A 19,067-nucleotide genomic window follows, 5' to 3' on the forward strand; every position below is an offset into this window, starting at 1 on the left:
ATGTTTATTGCAGCACTATTTACAACAGCAAAAGACTTGGAACTAACCCAAATGCCCATCAATGATAGACTGGATAAAGAAAATGTGGCACATCTACACTATGGAATACTATATACAGCCATAAAAAAGAATGAGATCATGTCCTTTGCAGGGACATGATGAAGCTGGAAGCCATCGTCCTCAGGAAACTAACACAGGAACGGAAAACCAAACACCACATGTTCTCACTCATAAGTGGGAGTTGAACAGTGAGAACACATGGACACAGGGAGGGGAACAACACACACTGGGGCCTGTTGGGGGGTGGGGGGCAAAGGGAAGGAGAGCATTAGGACAAATACCTAATCATATGGGGCTTAAAACCTATATGACGGGTTGATAGGTGCAGCAAACCACCATGGCACGTGTATACCTATGTAACAAACCTGCACATTCTCCACATGTACCCTGGAACTTAAAGTAAAATAAATAAATAAACAAATAAATTTTTAAAACAGGTAGATTTGGAAGCAGGGATACCATGCTGAATACTGGGGTATAATTTAATGTGTGCATTCTGAACACTAAAACCTCCAGCTCACTTTCCCACTCAGCTTCCAAAATACTTCCAACCAGGCCTTCACCCTCTAGGCAAGAGACTGGAAGATCCTTTTCTGGAGAATGTGACAAGATGTCAGGAAGAGCATAAAGATGGCTAAATTTGGGCCTCTCCAGCTAGATCATGGTGCCATTTAAAGATTACACTGTGAAATGTGTTTTCTGCAATTTGGTTTTGGGGCATTCCTGCATATCATATTACAGTGAGCCCAAAGAGAACAAGACCCACTCTCAGGCTCAGAACTTCCAGTCAACCTTTTAGGACTCCGCTCTTACATATATGCAGATACACGAGGATCCCCAACAACAAAGGGAATATGAATAACAGAGACCCAAACAGAGACAGATGAAAGTAACTTCTTCTGCAAGGAGATGATAACTTTAAAAAATCAGTCTCATTTATGTCTTTGAGAGAGAAGAGAAGATTGTGCATTTCTAAAACATGAACAGGATGCATAAAGAGGAATATTCAGAGAATAAAAAGAGCTCTTAATTCAGAAGAAGAGTTAGAAGATAAAATTGATGTGATTTCTTCCCACCATAAAAAGCAAAAACACAAAGAGATGGAAGCAGGAAAGAACCAATAAGAAAATTAGAGAACTAGTCCAGGAAGTTCAACATGTGAATAATAGGAGTTTCAGGCCAGGCACAGTGGCTCAGGACTATAATCCTAGCACTGTGGGAGGCCGAGATGGGAAGATCACTTGAGCCCAGGAGTTCAAGATTTCACCCTATCTCTACAAAAAATGCAAAAATTAGCCAGGCGTATTGGCACATGCCTGTAGTCCAAGCTACTTGGGAGGCTAAGGTGGGAGGATGGCTTGGGCCTAGGAGGTTGAGGCTGCAGTGAGCTGTGATTTTCAAACTTCTGAAAGAAAATTATTTTCAACCTAAAATTCTATACCCAGCCAAGCTATCAATCAAATATGAGAGGAGAATCAAGACATTTTCACACATGCTAAGTCTCACAAAATTTACCTCTCATGCATTCTCTCTCAGGGAGCTAACGGATTATGTGTTTCACCAAAAAAAAATTTTTTAAAGAGGAAGACATGGAAACATAAGATTCAGCAGAGAAACGACATAAAGAGAACTCCCAGGATAAGGGTGAAGGGGCACCTTTGGTTGACAGCTGAGCACCAAGAATAGACAGCAACTGTTTTAGATTGCAGTAAGTCAGAGAGCTCCAGGAGACAGTTCATCAAGAAGATGAAGTTCATTCTTCTAATATGAATAAAAATTTTAAGAAGATATTTAGACAATAGGCAGAGCATTTAGAATTGAATTAGAAATACGTGGACAGAAAATTAAGTATCTCAAAAACAAGAAACACATTAACTCCAGGAAAAACAAAAAGTTGGGCAGGAAAAGAACTTTATGATTCAGCTCTGAAGAGCATCATCGTCATTCTAATGTAAGCGCTGAATGTTGATCTGTCCTGGGAGGGTGGGAAGATAGGAGGATGGGAAGTATGCTTGCATGTGGTGGGAGTGAGGGGTAGTGAAAGAAAATGAAATTGTCATCATTCGTATTGGCACATCAATCAGTAATGGAAGTGTATTATTTAGAGATACAGAGGAAAATATCTATATCACCAGCTAAGAAAGGTGCGAGTGCTTGCCTCTGCCTAGAAGAAAAGGAGAGGAAGATTCTGGTGGGGAGGGGAAACCTTTCTTATCTGCTACCCTGAGTGTGCCCTGACACCCCAAACTGGCAACAGATTGGGGCCTTTGCTCCAGCTGTCTGTTCTGTTATGCTCCCAAATCAAGCATGCCTGCCCCTTTTGTTGTTATGGCTTTAATGCTGATCATCACAGAGAAACAGACTGGCGAGGCAAAGATTAAAAGCAGGTGAAATCACAAAGGTTGCAGAATCTCAGCAGTTGTCTCGAGGCTGGGGCCTTGATCCACAGCTCCGGGTCCCCTTCCCAAGACAGTCATGAGCAGCCTCCTGGACTTTCGCTCTTAGGCACAGATTCAAAGGGTGCAACTCACAAAATATGCCCTGATACTATTCTAAAAAACATTTTGAATAGTTTTTATTTTTCCCAGTTATAAAACGCATGCACTTTGAAGAAAAGCAAATAGCAAATCGAGAAAAATATAAAGAATAAATTTAAATTACCATAATTCTACAACTCAGAAATAACCATTCACAGTTTGTTCCAATCTTCTTTTGATCTGTAACTAGATAAACTTTATCAGCACACATAAACTATAATACCTTTCATATATGATATGTATCACCCAGAAAAAAAATTAACATTTCTTCCAGTCTTTTTTCGATTTTTCACTAGATAAGTGTATGTCAGCACATCCATAAGGTATGTCTCTCATAATCAGGCGTTACATTGGTCACAGTAATAATAGTGAAAAACTTGAAGTAACTTAAATGTCCTTTAATAGGAAATGCTTAAATAAACCGAAACATATTTATTCTAGGAAATACTAAATGACCAGTGTTTTACAAAGTGCTATTGCAGGAATGTGTTAATTGAAATGGAAAGATATTTACAAGGCATTATATATGTTTTAAAAAGATGGAGCTGGTTTTTTCTACATAATTAAGAAATTTAAAAATTATTTTAAAGAGGGAGAAGATATAAAATTGTATATATAGTATGATCCTTTTTTTTAATGTGAAAAATAAATTTTCTGTGCCAGGCACTGAGCAAAGTACTTTATGCGCATTATCTAATTTAATTTTCAAGGTTTGGGAAAATACCAAGTAGTTTCTCCTAATGGGAACAGGAGGTCTCTGAGAGAAGATAAATGGAGATGTTGCCAGAGGTAGGGAGGACAGGGAGCAAGATGAAGTCCCCACCAGGTGGGCACTATGCCCTCTGCACCTAGGGACTTGGAGAGGATGAAGCCCCCACCAGGTTTAGGGTTGGGACGTTGACAGAGCAAGAGCACCTTCATCTCGGACAAACACCACCACTTTAAGTTCCAGGTCCCTTTCTAGCCTCATGCATTTCAAGGAAATCACTTTTCTTCTAACTATAAGAAGACAGTAAAACACAGATAAGACAGCTCAGACACAGAAGGAGTCTCTCGGGTAACTGTCAAACTTCACCCTCATACAACAGGCCCCAGTAAAACAGTGGGCCTTAATAATCACATTCCTTTTCCTTCAGGTGCACTAAGATAGGAAAGCTAAAAGCAGACTCGGGGAATATGCCTGCAGCTGCAGAAAGATGTATGGGAACAGACACACAACTCTCCCTCCCAAATAAGCACAACCAAAAGACACAGAAGCAGTCCAAGCCTCTGATAAACTCTCCCACACTGAATCCTTAAAACCTCTTAGTCTGTAAGAGAGTGGGGCTCTAACCTAACTCAGCCAGCAGCCCCTCTCAGGTTTGTTTAATGACCCTGTTAACTGTAAAGCCACCCTTCGTATTTCTCTCCTCTTTCTTTAATTCTTACAGATGTGTGAAGTTTGACCAACTTGTGAGTAAATGGCAGAGATGTCACCAGCTGGGGATGGATGCCTCTGGAGCTCCAGTTTCTGGAATCCAACCTCTCCTGTGTCATCACCTCTGTGTTCCCTTCTTGGAGCCCATCTAGTGAGTGGGTAAAAAATGATGTCACAAGGACTTTTCTTTGAAATAGGTCAGGAAGGGGAGGAGAGCCTCTGGAATGTGGAATGGGACTGATTAATTCTTGAATTTAAAAGGGTCACTGTGTTTTGAGAAATTCTGGGCACCTCATAGGACCTAACTTTGTTATTTTTTCCCCTGAGCTCCCTACATCAAGCAGGGAAGGACCTGCTAAATTGTGGAAGGGCTCCTCCCATGCCTTCCTTGTGGATGACTACCCAACAGAAACCCAGCTTACTCCTCCAAACACATCAGTCCCTCCAGCTTCTCTGACATGGCTGATCACCAGCTCACTCTCCTACCCTTCTGGGCAGAGCCCCAGGATTACATCTGGTAAACTACCTTTCAACAGGGGCAGGGGCAACATGGCTACAGACCCCTGGTGGCAAGCATGACCTTTCTGCAGAACCAGAGGCAGGTACAGAGCTAGGGCAAGGTAGGGCTCAGCCAGCAGGGAAGATGGTAGATGAAAAGGACCCAGACCAGGGCTGGCTCTAGCCAAACTTTATGCAAGTAAGCATGAGACATTGGAATCGCTTTGTGGCAAGAGTTCTTGCTCCACATTTGAGATATTCCAAGGATAATAGAAAGGGAGACGTATCGCCTGGGATCACTCCAGAAAAAGAAATTACCAGAATTATGCAAAAATCATGAATAATTCCAGAGATTAGTTAAAATCTGGAGTTTCACATAGTCAATATTTTCTTCTTCTAGCGATTGCCTTTTAAACTTGATGTCTTCTTTTGAAATGAATGGTGATGCATTCCTTTATGTGAATTTCAGAAGTGAGCACATAAGTAAGGAAGATCTTTAGGGGATACACCCAAGACCTCTAAAGCCATACCAAGGAGGCAGCCATCCACAGTTGAGAATTACAGCTGCTGCCCACCCTGGATGAAGCAACTGTTAGCTCTTGTGCCCAAAGCAGTGGCTATTACCTCTCACTTTTCCCTTCTGAGTATTTAACACGGTAGGAAGTGCTAAGATCTTCTGAAGTCTTATTGCAACATCAGCACTCTTGTTTCTAATCTAGAAAAGTCCATCATTAAAGACTGCTTAACCAACAATCAAATCTACTTGGCCTTTAGTTCATAAGCTATCAGTTAGGTTTTACAACCTATCTGTCTCAGGTAGTTACTCATTAGGATCTGAGAGGGAAGCCCATTTGCAGGGATGAAACCAAACACAAGTTTATTTCTGCCCTCACCTTAGTCTAAAGACATGAGTGTGATTTTATTTCTGAATTGTATTTCTCTCTTTTCTTTGCGTGTTTAATTAGGGTATAAATTCCTTGGACCCTAACTTCTGATTAGTTTGTGCTTTTCACAGAACTTACAAAAAGGCTAGCCCCATAGGCCTTTTCAGTCCTGATTATTCAGTTGAAATAGGACGCTTGGCCAGGCGCGGTGGCTCACACCTGTAATCCCAGCACTTTAGGAGGCCAAGGTGGGAGGATCCCCTAAGGTCAGGAGTTTGAGACCAGCCTGGCCAAAATGGCAAAACCCCATCTCTACTAAAAATACAAAAATTAGCTGGGCGTGGTGGCACGCATCTATAATCCCAGCTACTGTGGAGGCTGAGGCAGGAGAATTGCTTGAATCCAGGGGGCAGAGGTTGCAGTGAGCCCAGATGGCGCCACTGCACTACAGCCTGGGCAACAGAGCAAGACTCTGTCTCAAAAAAAAAAAAAAAGAAAAAAGAGAGAGAGAGAGAAAGGAAGGAAGGAAGGAAGGAAGGAAGGAGGACACTTGGTCGATTTCTCTGTCAACATCAGAGGTGTCCACAATATTAGAGATGGAAGGGACTTTTCGATACTACCTAGTTCATCTTGTCTAATTTGCAGATGAGAAACTCGAGCCTTAGAGAGGGTTTATGACTCATCCAAGTTCCCACAGCACAGAGCTAGAATTCAGCCCTCTAGTTTCCAAACTTGAAGCTTTTCCATAATTAAAATTAACATCACCTCAGGTTTGAGTGAAGGGCTCCCCCATTCATAATAGCTTTGTGTTTATAATTCTTCATGGGGCAGGGTCTGGGGTGGGGGCTCCTGAGTATCTCCACAGGGAGTTAACAAGGCCTCTCTACTGCTACTGCAACATCTTACATTGTGAGGCTAATCATGGAAGGGAGGGCTCTGTATTTTAGGGGCCTGAGAGACAGACCAGAGTGAACCCTTGGAAGACATCTTGGCTCACGGAGATAGTGACAAAGAAGGAAGAAGGGGAAGGGAAGTCACTTGTCCAAGAGGGAGGAACTGGCCTCCCAACCTCTACAGAACACAGGAAGAGCTTAAGCACTGTCATGTCTCCTGGAAACGACTGGCAAAGGAAGTACTTTGGGAAGTAATTTGATTTGATTTAGACAAAAAGACCATTCTAGGAATGAATATTTTCCTCCAGATGCTGCCTAGATTCCATCTACTTTGGAAATAACTAGCCAACCTTAGTCTACACTTTTGTAGCTTTGATTCAGATAATTAAGACTAATTGCATATTCATTGTTCCTGCCGAGTCATTTTCTCCTAAGATAGGCAGAAGCATATTGTGGGGAATGTTTTCCATTTTCCTTTGCAACCCCAGAGCCGATCACAGGCTTGGCGCAGATCAGGTAGAAAGCGGAATTACAGTGATGGGCCCCTCCCTTGCACAGTTCCTTCCAAAGCCCAGATGGGAGTCTAGCAATGTGTTCACTAACCATACACCTTTGTAAAATCTGTATAAACAAGAGGTTTCAGCCACCATTGGCTTCAACAGCTGTCTCTGTCCACTTTGATCTCCCTAACTCTAAACCATGGCTCAGATGGCATTTGAAAGGCCATGGGATTTGGCTAAGGGGGAGTCGAGTCAGGATAAATTTAGTTAGAATGTAGTGGGATATATGAATGCGGTTGCAGACCACTGACCCACCTATGTATAATGAATTTATTGCTAGCCTTCTTGGTATAATCACGGTTTCCAGCAATTCTCCTAACACCCACTGGGCCAGTTCACCCGATGTCATGACAAGATGGTGCAGGACCAGAGGCCACATTAGGATATGAATATGTCCTCTAGCACCTGACACTTGATGTATGCGGATAGTGGATGACAAACAAGGTTTGAAATGTATGGAGCCAGAAGCTATCTGTGGAAAACGTGACAATCATCAGATATGCAAAATTGCCAGAGATTTGGTTGTTATTGATGTCTAGGCAAAAATGGACATTTTCTCCTATCAGGAATATACATAGGAATGCAGCATATAAACTTATGAATGCACTATGCATTTAAACATTTTTTGACAGGAATCAGGTCCAATAAAATTTATCAGAACTTCCTGTGTTTGTAAGGCACAAATCTATAGCAGTACCACAGTCTGCACGGAAAGTCGTAACGAGGCATCCCAGCTAGCAGTAATAACAAATAAACTTGGACTAACCCATCCTAGAGGAATGACTGAGTTATCTTTCCTTTTTTCTGCAAAATGAGGTCATTGAAGAGATGAAACCATAAAATATAGAGGGAGAAAGTATTATAGGTGACTGTCAGATGGTTAAATAATAAAAATGTCATGCTATTTTCTGAAATGTGTGACATTTGTAGTATTTGTCTGTTTTTTAACACCTGTAATTTGTTGTGATTACTTTCTTAAATCTAGACAAATATTCTCTTTTGTGCACAATTTTATATGTGTAATTTTCTGTTCTTTTTCTTAAAGGGGACACCAAAAACCATCTAAGCTTCATGTTGTGCAAAACTCACTCTCTCCTTGGACTGGAAGCTAAATAAACATAAAGGAACACCGGACTAATAGGTTTGCAGGGAGGGAGGAGAATAAGAAACATCAAGAGGACCTACAAATCAAGAGGACCTAGAAAGAGAAATTTCCCAAGAAGGTGGTAACCCAAAGAAGCCATTGTGTGAGCTTCTAGGAAATCATAATGGGGTAGGGAATGGTAGTGGACTGTGTGAAAAAAGAGGATGTGTGGAAATGAGGGAGGAATGGTCTCCAAAGACACATTTCCTGGCTCCACAATTTTGTCCAGGCCAGAGTAATAGAGCTCCATTTTACTCAGGCTAACTTTAGCAGCCCACATATGAACACAAGGGACTTGATTTTTTTATTTTAAAAAAGGGATTCCACTGATTATACCAATTGAGCATCTCAATGATACTGTAAGGGAGCAAAGGCACATATACTCATTAGCTGCATTTCACAGGTCCCAAACCACAGTGAATGTCTGCTGTCTTGTCTACCCAGAGCAGAATTCCTCTACTCTGCTTCATTGGGAAATCTTCCCGAATGCGAGTTGCAATATTTGTTGCCCAGGCAGCTCCAGGGCTGGGCAGTAAAGCTCTCCTGGAATTTTACAATGTGGGACTAACCAGAGCAGCCCTCACTTGCTTTTGGGTGGTAAGTGGGAGGATGTCTAGGAGTGCTGCCTGCAGTCACGTTGTGATGGTTGAATTTATGGGTCAACTTGACCAGGCTAAGGGCTGCCCAGATGGCTGGTAACATATTGCAGGGTGTGTCTGTGAGGGTGTCTCTGGAAGAGATTATCATTTGAATGGTGGAGTGAGTAAAGAAGATCACCAATGCAGTGGGCGTCATCCAATCCATTGGGGACCCAAATAGAACAAAAGGCAGAGAAAGACTGGATTCTCTTGCTCTCTTCTTGAGCTGGGACAGCCGTCTTCTCCTGCCCTCAGACACTGGTACTCCTGGTTCTCAGGCCTTCAGACTCAGACTGAAACTTATAATACTGGCCTCCTACCCCAACTTCACATCCAGGCCTTTGGACTCAGCCTGAACCACCAGCTTTCCTGGTTCTCCAGCTTGCAGGTAGCAGATCATGGGACTTTGGCCTCCATAATTGTGTGAGCCAATTCCTGAAATAAATCTCCTCTTCATATATCTCTATATATCCTATTGGCTCTGCTTCTCTGAGAACCCTGACTAACGCACATGTGCAGGAAGCCTGTCTGCAAGTAGGAAGCACAGGCACTGGCAGAGTAATGAAGAGATGGTCCTGCCTTCCAACCAGAAGAGAGCCCCCTGCACTTGGCCCGATGCCTTAGAGGGTCTGCTCTAGCTTCTCAGGGAGGAGTCTGCAGGGCTAAGGTGATGTGCTCACCTGAGGTCTGTGTCCCTCTCCCCTTTGAGTCCCCGAAATTCTGTGTGCAAATGGCCCTGGGCCTCTTCCAGAGGCTGCTTGTGTGTCTTCTGTAGGTCCATCCTGCTGAGGGCAATGATGCAGGTGCACACACCCCAGGCCTGAAGGATGGCTGTGGACCACACCCCAAGGATGGCCGTAGGCCACCTGTTTAGGGGCAGCTATTTGGGGAGCCCATTGTCATGGGGGTGAGAAAAGAAGTTGGATGTGCAGGTTGGGGTGTCCACATCCGTACACGTGAGACCATTTGTGATTTGGAGTAAAGCTTGCAGTGGAGAGAGAAGTGGAAGGCTGCAGGCTGGGGGCTGGCCCTTGCCATGTTGCCAGGCTCTGAAGCAGAGCTCTAACAAGGCAGAGGATTCTCAGTTCAAACGTGGCCTTCCAGGTAAAATGATGAGAACATGTTTTATTTCAGAGTTTGTCAGCTTGGTTTATAACTTTCCAATATTTAGACACAGAGTATGTGGGTCTCCATTTGTACTCATGCCGAGGGTCTTGCAAGTATCAGGGGCAGGCTTGAGCAGAGTCAAGAGACAGAGAAGATCCCAGCAGCATTTGAGTCCCTGGTTCATTGTGTTCCTGTGGCTTGGATGCACTCCTGCGTTTCTCCTGTTTTAACCTTATCAGTTAATAAAGCATACATTTCTGCCTAAGCTGATCTGGATTTGTGTTACTTCCCATCAAGGATCCTAGCCAATGTGGAGAGTAAGTGATGGAGCTGAAACGTGAACCCAGGTTCTGTCTCCTAACCCTGTGCGCCCTCCCTTACGCCACACCAGCTTCCCAGCCATCTCTCCAGCCATAAGCCAAGAAAGCCTTGCTGGCACCCTGGCAGGTAAAAGTCAGAACCCACGGGGAACCATTTTACCTACCTGACCCCTAAAAACACTTGCAGGAGCGTGCAGATGCTGGAGCGAAGAAAATGGTGCTGATGAGGTAGCCCTGTGTCAGGGGGTCGTGCTGCAGGCACAGGTCCTTGGCCAGGATGAATGGCACCACCACGAGGCCCCCCAGGGCTGTGAGGAAGTGCTGTGCGCAGACAGTGAGAGAAGCAGGCATGTGATGCTGTGGCCTCCAGCTCCACTTTCATTCCCCAAACCAGAGAGTGCCCAACATTAACAGGGGTGCCTTTCCCACTGCTCTGAGAGTCACCTGGCCATGAGTAACAAGCAAAGACCAGGCAGGCAGGGGAATGAGGAAGGCCTGATGGTGAGAAGCAGGGACCCAGCCACAAGGACTGGCCTCAGGAGCAGGCACCTGGCTCCAGGAACTCACATCCTGGGGAGGAAACCAAGGCAGGGAGGCAATCATAGGAGGGGGTAACAGGAACCAAGACAGGGCCTTAAGAACAAGAGCAAGGCAAGAGGCTCGTGATTAAACAAGGCCCACTGTGAGAGCAGACCATCTAGAAGGAGGGCCTGAGCATGAGCTTGCAGCCATTGGCCAAAGGCTATTGGAGTTTCACTGGACAGGACAGAGTTAGACCCAGAGCTCAGGGCAGGGCTGAGCCCACAGCAGGCAGCCTCAGCTATAAAGAGGGTAAATTAAATATAGATGCCAGATTGACCAATTGATTGATAGATATGGGGCAAGCAATCAACACAGAAATGGGCCACTGATATGGTTTGGCTATGTCCCCACCCAAATCTCATCTTGAACTGTAATCCCCATATTCCTCTTGTGTCAAGGGAGGGTCCCGGTGGGAGGTGATTGGATCATGCGGGCGGTTTCCCTCTTACTGTTCTCGTGATAGTGAGTGAGTTCTCACAAGATCGGATGGTTTTATAAATGGAAGTCTTCCATCCCAGTGCAGTGGCTTATGCCTGTAATCCCAGCACTTTGGGAGGCCGAGGCGGGCAGATCACCTGAGGTCAGGAGTTTGAGACCAGCCTGGCCAACATGGTGAAACCCCATCTATACTAAAAATGCAAAAATTAGCCAGGTGTGGTGGCGGGTGCCTGTAATCCCAGCTACTCAGGAGATTGAGGCAGGGGAATTGCTTGAACCTGGGAGGCAGAGGTTGCGGTGAGCCAAGATGGAGCCACTGCACTCCAGCCTCGGCCACAGAATGAGACTCAATCAATCAATCAATGGGAGTCTCCCCAGGCTTTTCACTTTCTCTGCTTTGCCTGCCACCATGTAAGACATGCCTGCTTTCCCTTCTGCCATGATTGTAAGTTTCCTGAGGCCTCCCTAGCCACGAAGAACTATAAGTCAATTAAAATTCTTTGTTTTATAAATTAACCAGCCTCAGGTAGTATCTTTACAGAAGTGTGAAAATAGACTAATGCAGACTCTATCTCACACACTCTAGCCCCAGAGCTGAAAGGTTGGCCAGGTCTAGGGGTACATTTGTGGGCTGTTGTCAGTTTTGTTCTGAGCCACACTAACTGGCCAATATATGGCTCCAGTCCCCACACAAATCTGGCCACTGAGCCAAACATTCTGAGAACAGACATGTGAAGCCACCTGCTTCTCTCCTTCACTTCGATGCAAACGGCTCTCTGATACCTGAGGCCAGCATTTCCACAGGGTCTTATGTTCCTAGTGCTGGTAGAATCACTCTGGTTTGGCACCTGCAGGAGCAGCCAATGTCCCACTGCAGGTTTACCCAAGAGTATAGGCTCTGTAACTCATCCCCTAAGAATACAGCATAAATCAAACAGCAGATGTAGGTTTGGTTTATAAAAGTTAGTTGTTGGGTCAGTCAAGATAAAAAATGAAAGAAGAGAAGGAAGGAAGGAAAGAAGGAAGAAAGGGAGGAAGGAAGAAAAGGAAGGAGAAAGAAAAAGAGAGGAGAGGAGAAGAAACAGGAGAGGGAAAAAAGGGAAAGAAAACAAGAGAAGGAAAGAGAGAGGAAGGGAGAATAGGGAAGGAGGGAGGGAAGGACATGGAAGGAAGAAGAAGGAAGAAGAAGGAAGGAAGGAAGAAAGGAAGGAAGGAAGGAGAAGAAAGGATGGAATGAAGGAGATGGACGGACAAATTGTGGTCATCTAAAAATTGGCTGCCCCCTTGGGAAAGATGATAAGGGGGTGGGGGAGCTTCAGAGAAGAGGTGCCTACGTGTTGTAGGGGCACTTTGACAATCCTTGCCATTGTTCCTACAGTCCTTCATGGTCTCTCATAGATGTTCTTGGACATGCTACCCACTAATTCAGTGCAGACCATAATATTCTCCAGGCCAAGAATCCAGGCCAAGTGTTAGATTGCCCATCTCATATCCTGCCCAGAAGCACTGGCTATAACCACCCTTATAGACTGGGCCAACTTCCCTTCATTAGCAAATAAATCTCTTGATCGTACAGGCATTTTCTTTTCTTTCTTTCTCTCTTTTTTTTTTTTTTTTTTGAGACAGAGTATCATTCTGTCACCCAGGCTGTAGTGCAATGGTGAGATCTCGGCTCACTGCAACCTCCACCACCTGGGTTCAAGCAATTCCCCTGCCTCAGGCTCCTGAGTAGCTGGGATTACAGGCACCTGCCACCACACCTAGCTAATTTTTGCATTTTTAGTAGAGACGGGGTTTCACCATGTTGGCCAGGCTGGTCTCGAACTCCTGACCTCAAGTCATCCACCCGCCTCAGCCCCACAAAGTGCTGCAATTACAGGCATGAGCCACCGTGCCTGGCCTTTTTGTTGTTGTTGTTGTTTTGAGACAGTCTTACTCTGTTGCCCAGGCTGCAGTGCAGTGGCACAATTTTGGCTCACTGCAGCCTCTGCCTCCCAGCTTCAAGCAATTCTCCTACTTCAGCCTCCTGAGTAGCTGGGATTACAGGTGCACACCACCGCACCCAGCTAATTTTTGTATTTTCACCGTGTTGGCCAGGCTGATCTCAAACTCCTGACCTCAAGGGATCTGTCTGCCTTGGCCTCCCTAAGTGCTAGGATTACAGGTATGAGCCACCTTGCCCAGCTGCCAGGCATTTTCATGGAAGCTGAACTTGGAAGAGAAGTCATCATCCGCAGGGCTTGCTCTAAGGAAGGAGAACTGGCCTGGTACCTCTCGCCTCCTCCAAGAGAACTGGACCTTTAACCAGCCCAGTGAACCCACCTAGGAGAAAAATGGCCCAGCCAGTCTCGGATATGGCCAGTCAATGCAGTACGAGGGAAAATCCTCCTCTAATCCTCCACACCCCTCCCCACACCCCTGGAGAGAAAGAGACTGCAGGAGCTTTGAGTTCCCGCGAGAGGTCAACGTGGGAGACAAAACAACTTCATTTGACCTGACTATGTGTTGATGTGGTTTTTGAGGCAAAGCCTCTTCGGGAGGAATTACCTGAATCCCCAAGAAGATACAGAGATAACATGGTGGGATGTCCAAGATGTCATAGGCCAGGCGGCTGCTGCATGACTCCCAGGCTGCCTATCTGTCCTCCTGCCTTGGCCACAGGTTGGGAGCTGAGCACGACATCACCCTTCTGCTGGGAACAAGAAAAGGACACGTCTGGGCATTTCAAGAGAGATCAAGTGGACTTCCTGATTTCATCCAGACAGACAGCCTTCAAAACGCAAGAGGCAGTGGATGGGGACAACTGTTGGCCAGCTAGGGATTTTAGGCACAGACTCAAAAGAGCAGTGGCTTCCTATGCTATGATCTGCAGCAGGGCCTCTGTGTGAAGTCTAGGGCCACACGAGGGGGTGGGCACCTTACCCGATGCCTTGGCAGAGGAGCGGCTTTGTGGGAGAAGAGATGGGGCCAACTCCAAGATCAGAAAATGGGTAGTTTTCCCACATGGACCAGGGTTTCCATCTGCCAAAGCCCTCCTCACAACATGTTTATCGCAATGGGCACCTTCCTTACCCATCCCTTCTGCTGGAATGTCAGTTTCCAGCATGCGTGGATTGTTTCTCACTCTTCTCACTCATCCCAGCTTCTAGTGAAGCCCCTGTGCTCAGTGTACACTGAACGAATGAATATAACACTGTAAATGAGTACCGTGCATACAGAATGATAGCCAACTTGCATTCCTCTCGGCTTAACCAAAATTAACTTTGAGTTATAGACCTTCCCTCCAACCTATTGGTGGGATAGCTTACTAACTGGGCCCCTTCCTTATATTTCTGTCTCAGTTTTCTGATCTATATAAAAGAAATGTCAATAGCACGTACCTCATAGATGGATGAGAAAATCAAATTGGAGCATGAGCGCATAGCCTAGCACCTGGCACAGTGTAATTGCCCCATCAATATTAGCTGATCTAATTACTCTGAGCTTCCATATTTCCACATGTTCAAAGGGCTTTGCACGTGTGCTTAAGGCCAACATTTGAGCATCCGGTCATGAGTGAGAAGAACATGACAGCATCGTCTCTGGTGTGGCCAGAAGGTGGTAAGGCTGTCAATATGAAGATCAGGCCAATCTATGTGATGTGTTTCCGCAGGGTGCTAGTCCCCAGCCACATCACAGAGGGCAGGTCTCTACAATGTCACAGCCTGAGGATAGTGTGGGCTTCCCATGGAGACAGTTCTAGAGAGAATGTTGAGTTCATCCACTCCAATGCCCACCTCCCTGCCTACATATCCTTTACATCAGCCCAGCCTCAGAGAAAAACTTCCGGAGCAGGGCCACGTTATGATGCTCACAGGCACTGAGCACTTGGACTCTGTGGGCCCCTTCCTCCATAGAAAATATATTTAAAATTGTATTTGGAAGCCGGGCATGATGGCTCACTCCTGTAATCCCAGCACTTTGGGAGGCTGAGAAGGGCAGATCACTTGAGCTCAGGAGTTCAAGACCAGCCTGGGCAACATGGCAAGACCCCATCTCTACAAAATATACAAAAATTAGCCAGGTGTGGTGGTGCACACCAGTAGTTCCAGCTACTCAGCAGGCTGAGGTAGGAGGATCACTTGAGCCCAGGAGTTGAGGTTGCAATGTGCCATGATTGTACCACTGTACTCCACTCCAGCCTGGGCAACAGAGCAAGACCCTGTCTCAAAAATAAAATAAAATATTATATTATATTTGGGGACTACATTGGCGTAGAGATGAATATATATAGTATTTTTAGTAGAGACGGGGTTTCACCATATTGGCCAGGCTGGTCTTGAACTCCTGACCTCAGATGATCTGCCTGCCTCGGCCTCCCAAAGTGCTGGAATTACAGGTGTGAGCCACTGCACCCGGCCTATATGAATATATTAAAACCTTTTCTTTGACCTTAAAGTGCATATTTTCCTTCCAATTTTAAAAGAAATGAGGACATATTCATGGGTCCTGGGCACCGTGCTTCCTGCACCTAAATGGATTAGCAGCTCCGCTCTGCAGAAGCAGGAGCAGGAGATGAGATGGGGGTGGGGGTTACCACTAGCTTTGATGTGGAAAGAGGCAAGCAAGCCACCAGAAGAACTGGGCAGTTATCCCCTACCATCTCCAAGAGAGCACTGTGCTAAGGAAACATTATATTCTAAGCAGAGTTTCTCAGACTCTCGGCACTATTGACTTTTTGGACTGGACAATTCTTTGTTGTGTTGTGTGGTTGGTGGCATGGGCGCTGTCTTGTGCATGGTATTATGCTAAGCAGCATCCTGGCCTTACCCATGAGATGCCAGTAGCACTCCCTCCCCCAACATGTGACAAGCAAAAATGCCTCCAGACATTGTCAAATATCCCCTGGGGGTCAAACTGCCCCCAGTTAAGAGCCACTATTGCAAGAGCATTGGTCCCCTCAAGGAAGCCCTAACTTTGGGACAGTGCTGGGTGGAAAGGATGGGGAGGTGAGTGGAGTGGGTGGCACCCTGTCCTGTGTGGAGATAAAGGAAGCCAGTCCCTCTCCATGGGGGCCAAGCACTGGCAAATGCTCATCCTAATTCCTTCCCAGTATACTCCTGCAAAGCCCTGTTGCAGGGATGGAGGAAGCCTGACATTGCACACCAAGGAGAACCCAGGGCTAAGGTCCAGGATCCTGATATGGGGTCTACTGACCTGGCCCTAGTTCAGCTCTGCAGGATCATTTGGTTCTCATTACAAATCAGCATTTGCTCATTCATCTCGTAACACTAGGTCCTAAAACATCTATGTAAGAGTTTTGCTTCAGCTCATCTATTTAGTGACTGCTCACCTACTCCAGGAAGCCCTCCCTGACTCCACCGCAGCCAGCCTCAGACTAGAGAAGGTCTGCTCTTCCTCAGGGGCTCCTACGGAATCATGAGCATGTTTACCGCAGCCCCAAACACTCATATCATAAACCTATGATTCCTTACCCAAAAGACTGTATAGTCCATTAACTTCTCTATCTCCATCCCTAGTACATAGCGCTCTTGGCACTGATGAAACGAATGAACAAATGTACAAAACAATGACTATGGAGAATCTTTCTAACTGATTTTTTAAAATAAATCTCTAACTTTAGCTGCTTGGAACTCTTCTGAAACATCATGCCTACTCTCTTTAGACTTCTAGGGAAAAAAGGATGTATTGAGGCTGCTTGGAACACGGGTTGCACATGGAAGAAATCTGTTTTTCCTAAAGTGGTCAAAGCCGAGCCAAAGGTAGACTGGAGGGAGCTCTGGATCCTGAGTGCTTATGCTGAGGTTTCAGTGAATGTGTATAGGAATCCACAAGGAACAGCGAGAAAATTCACGATTGAGGAAAGAGGTGGGGGAGAGGGAGATGGAGTGATTGACCGATGGATTCTGAACAGGCAAGTCACAGAGGAGCAGCAGCAGTTGCCGATGTGATTCTGTCACCCCCCTGTTCAGCAACCACAAGCACCTGACGTCGCCTCTCCCAGCCTGTCTACCCCTCCAGAATCTGGAGGGGTCATAAGGATGCCCGCAGGCTAGCATGCATGCAACATGTGTGTGATCCACTTGCGCGTACTTGTGAATGAGCTCACAGGGCCGTGGCCGCTCCAGCTGTGTGTGTCCTGCCAGCAAGCTCACATGGCACCCTCTCCCAGGACCTCTGGGAATTCTCAGGAAGGTGAAGGCGAGGGAGACAGCATGACAGGGAAAAATGTGGGCCCTAACCTACTTGTCTTTCTTTCCCTAGTAGAGCAGAAGCCAGTGTCAAAGACTGTTCACAGTCTGATGATCTCTGAATCATCTAAGGTCTGTCTATATCAATGTCGACCATCGGAAGGTCGTGGAAACCACTTCTGCATCTGCTTTAAAACAGTTTTCTGGGAAATTGATCCTACGTGAGGGCCCACATGAAAAAAAAAATTAGAACATAGAACCAGGAGAAACCTTGCCTTCCCTGAGAACAGCTGGTCCTTCCCTTGTGAAGAGAGTGTGACCAAGAAGCCCGCCAGCCAGAACTGGTAGAAAGCTCAGAGCCTGGGAGAATACTTTGAGCTCAGTGATACCAGCCCTTCTCTGAACATACTCATTTTCTTCTCCTTTCTGTGTGCTTGATTGTTTATCTCTATATTGTTCACCTAATTATTTATAAATACACCTTTTGTTGTAAACTTCCTCAAGTCATCTAGGCAAAGAGCGGGGCATAGAAATGAACAGCAGGAACACAGGATGCTAAGAGTCCTGTGTGTCAGTGAGGAAGGGCTTAAAGACATTCACAGAAACAAGAACAGCCCAGAGATAGCTTAGAGCTGGGTTTCTGAGATGTGGGCAGGAGATGCCTCATCTCAGAGCATATCAGAACATGGGTAGGCCAGGCACAGTGGCTCACATCTGTAATTTCAGTGCTTTGAAAGGCCGAGGTGGGAGGATCTTTTGAGCCCAGGAGTTTGAGATCAGCCTAGGCAACATAGGGAAACATATATATATATGTGTGTATATATATATATATATACACACACACATATTTGTGTGTGTGTGTGTGTGTGTGTGTGTGTGTGTGTATGAAGTACTTTTTAATTCCAGAGAATCCCTTGCTGGGAGAAGTCTGTGCATGTGACTCATAAAGCAGCAGAAGAAAGCTTGCAAGCCCCTTTTTGGAGGAAGAATGAATTCTTCATGAAGCACTTCCTGACATTGAGAATGGTATGAGAATATGAGCCATAACCTCCTCTTCTGGTTGGAGAAGTCTGTCAACTCAATGCATGGATTGTAATTTTACCATAAGACTTGATCAAAAGAGGCATCCTGATTGAGGTTTGGCATTTTATAGCACTTTACAGTTTACAAAGAGTTTCCAATACATCTCTTTTAGGCCAGGCGCAGTGGCTCACGCCTATAATCCCAACATTTTGGGAGGCCAAGGCAGGTGGATCATTTGTGGTCAGGAGCTCGAGACCAGCCTGGCCAACATGGTGAAACCCCATCTCTACTAAAAATACAAAAATTAGCCTGGCGTGGTGGCGCGGGCCTGTAATCTCAGCTACTTGGGAGGCTGATGCAGGAGAATTGCTTGAACCCAGGAGGCAGAGGTTGCAGTGAGCCAAGATTGCACCACTGCACTCCAACCTGGGAGACAGAGTGAGACTCTGTCTCAGGGGGGAAAAAAGAAAACATCTCATCTAAGTCTCACCATCATCTTATTGCTTCCCTCTGACAGATGAGGAGATTGAGGCTCCCTGAGGTTACAAGGCTTGTCTGAGGTCCACCAGAGGAGGAAGGTTCCACATAGGGACAAGTGGAGTTGAGGGCTGTCACCTGCAGGTGTGGCCCTGGGCATACAGGGACAGTCCTCCAGCTCCTGGGGACAGACTAGCAGAGCAGGAGGCGGCACTGATGTGCAGAGAGCAGTAATGAGAAGGCTGGGGATTCCTTGGGGGAAGGTGAATGCCTTTGCCCCTCTGACACCATCTATACC

General features: G+C 45.8%; 1 protein-coding gene across 1 annotated transcript in view; it reads right to left on the minus strand.

The window, feature by feature from the left end:
* Nucleotides 1-14,083, minus strand: part of LOC129041594 (solute carrier family 23 member 1-like) — a 41,150-nt gene extending 27,067 nt beyond the window's left edge. The window contains 4 exon segments of the mRNA XM_054497077.1: nt 10,223-10,265; nt 10,268-10,379; nt 13,626-13,692; nt 14,001-14,083. Of these exon segments, the coding sequence (XP_054353052.1) occupies nt 10,223-10,265; nt 10,268-10,379; nt 13,626-13,692; nt 14,001-14,083 (305 nt within the window).
* Between the last annotated feature and the right edge of the window lie 4,984 nt (nt 14,084-19,067).

This window comes from Pongo pygmaeus, chromosome 6 (assembly GCF_028885625.2).
Source record: "Pongo pygmaeus isolate AG05252 chromosome 6, NHGRI_mPonPyg2-v2.0_pri, whole genome shotgun sequence".
Classification (NCBI taxonomy): domain Eukaryota; kingdom Metazoa; phylum Chordata; class Mammalia; order Primates; family Hominidae; genus Pongo; species Pongo pygmaeus.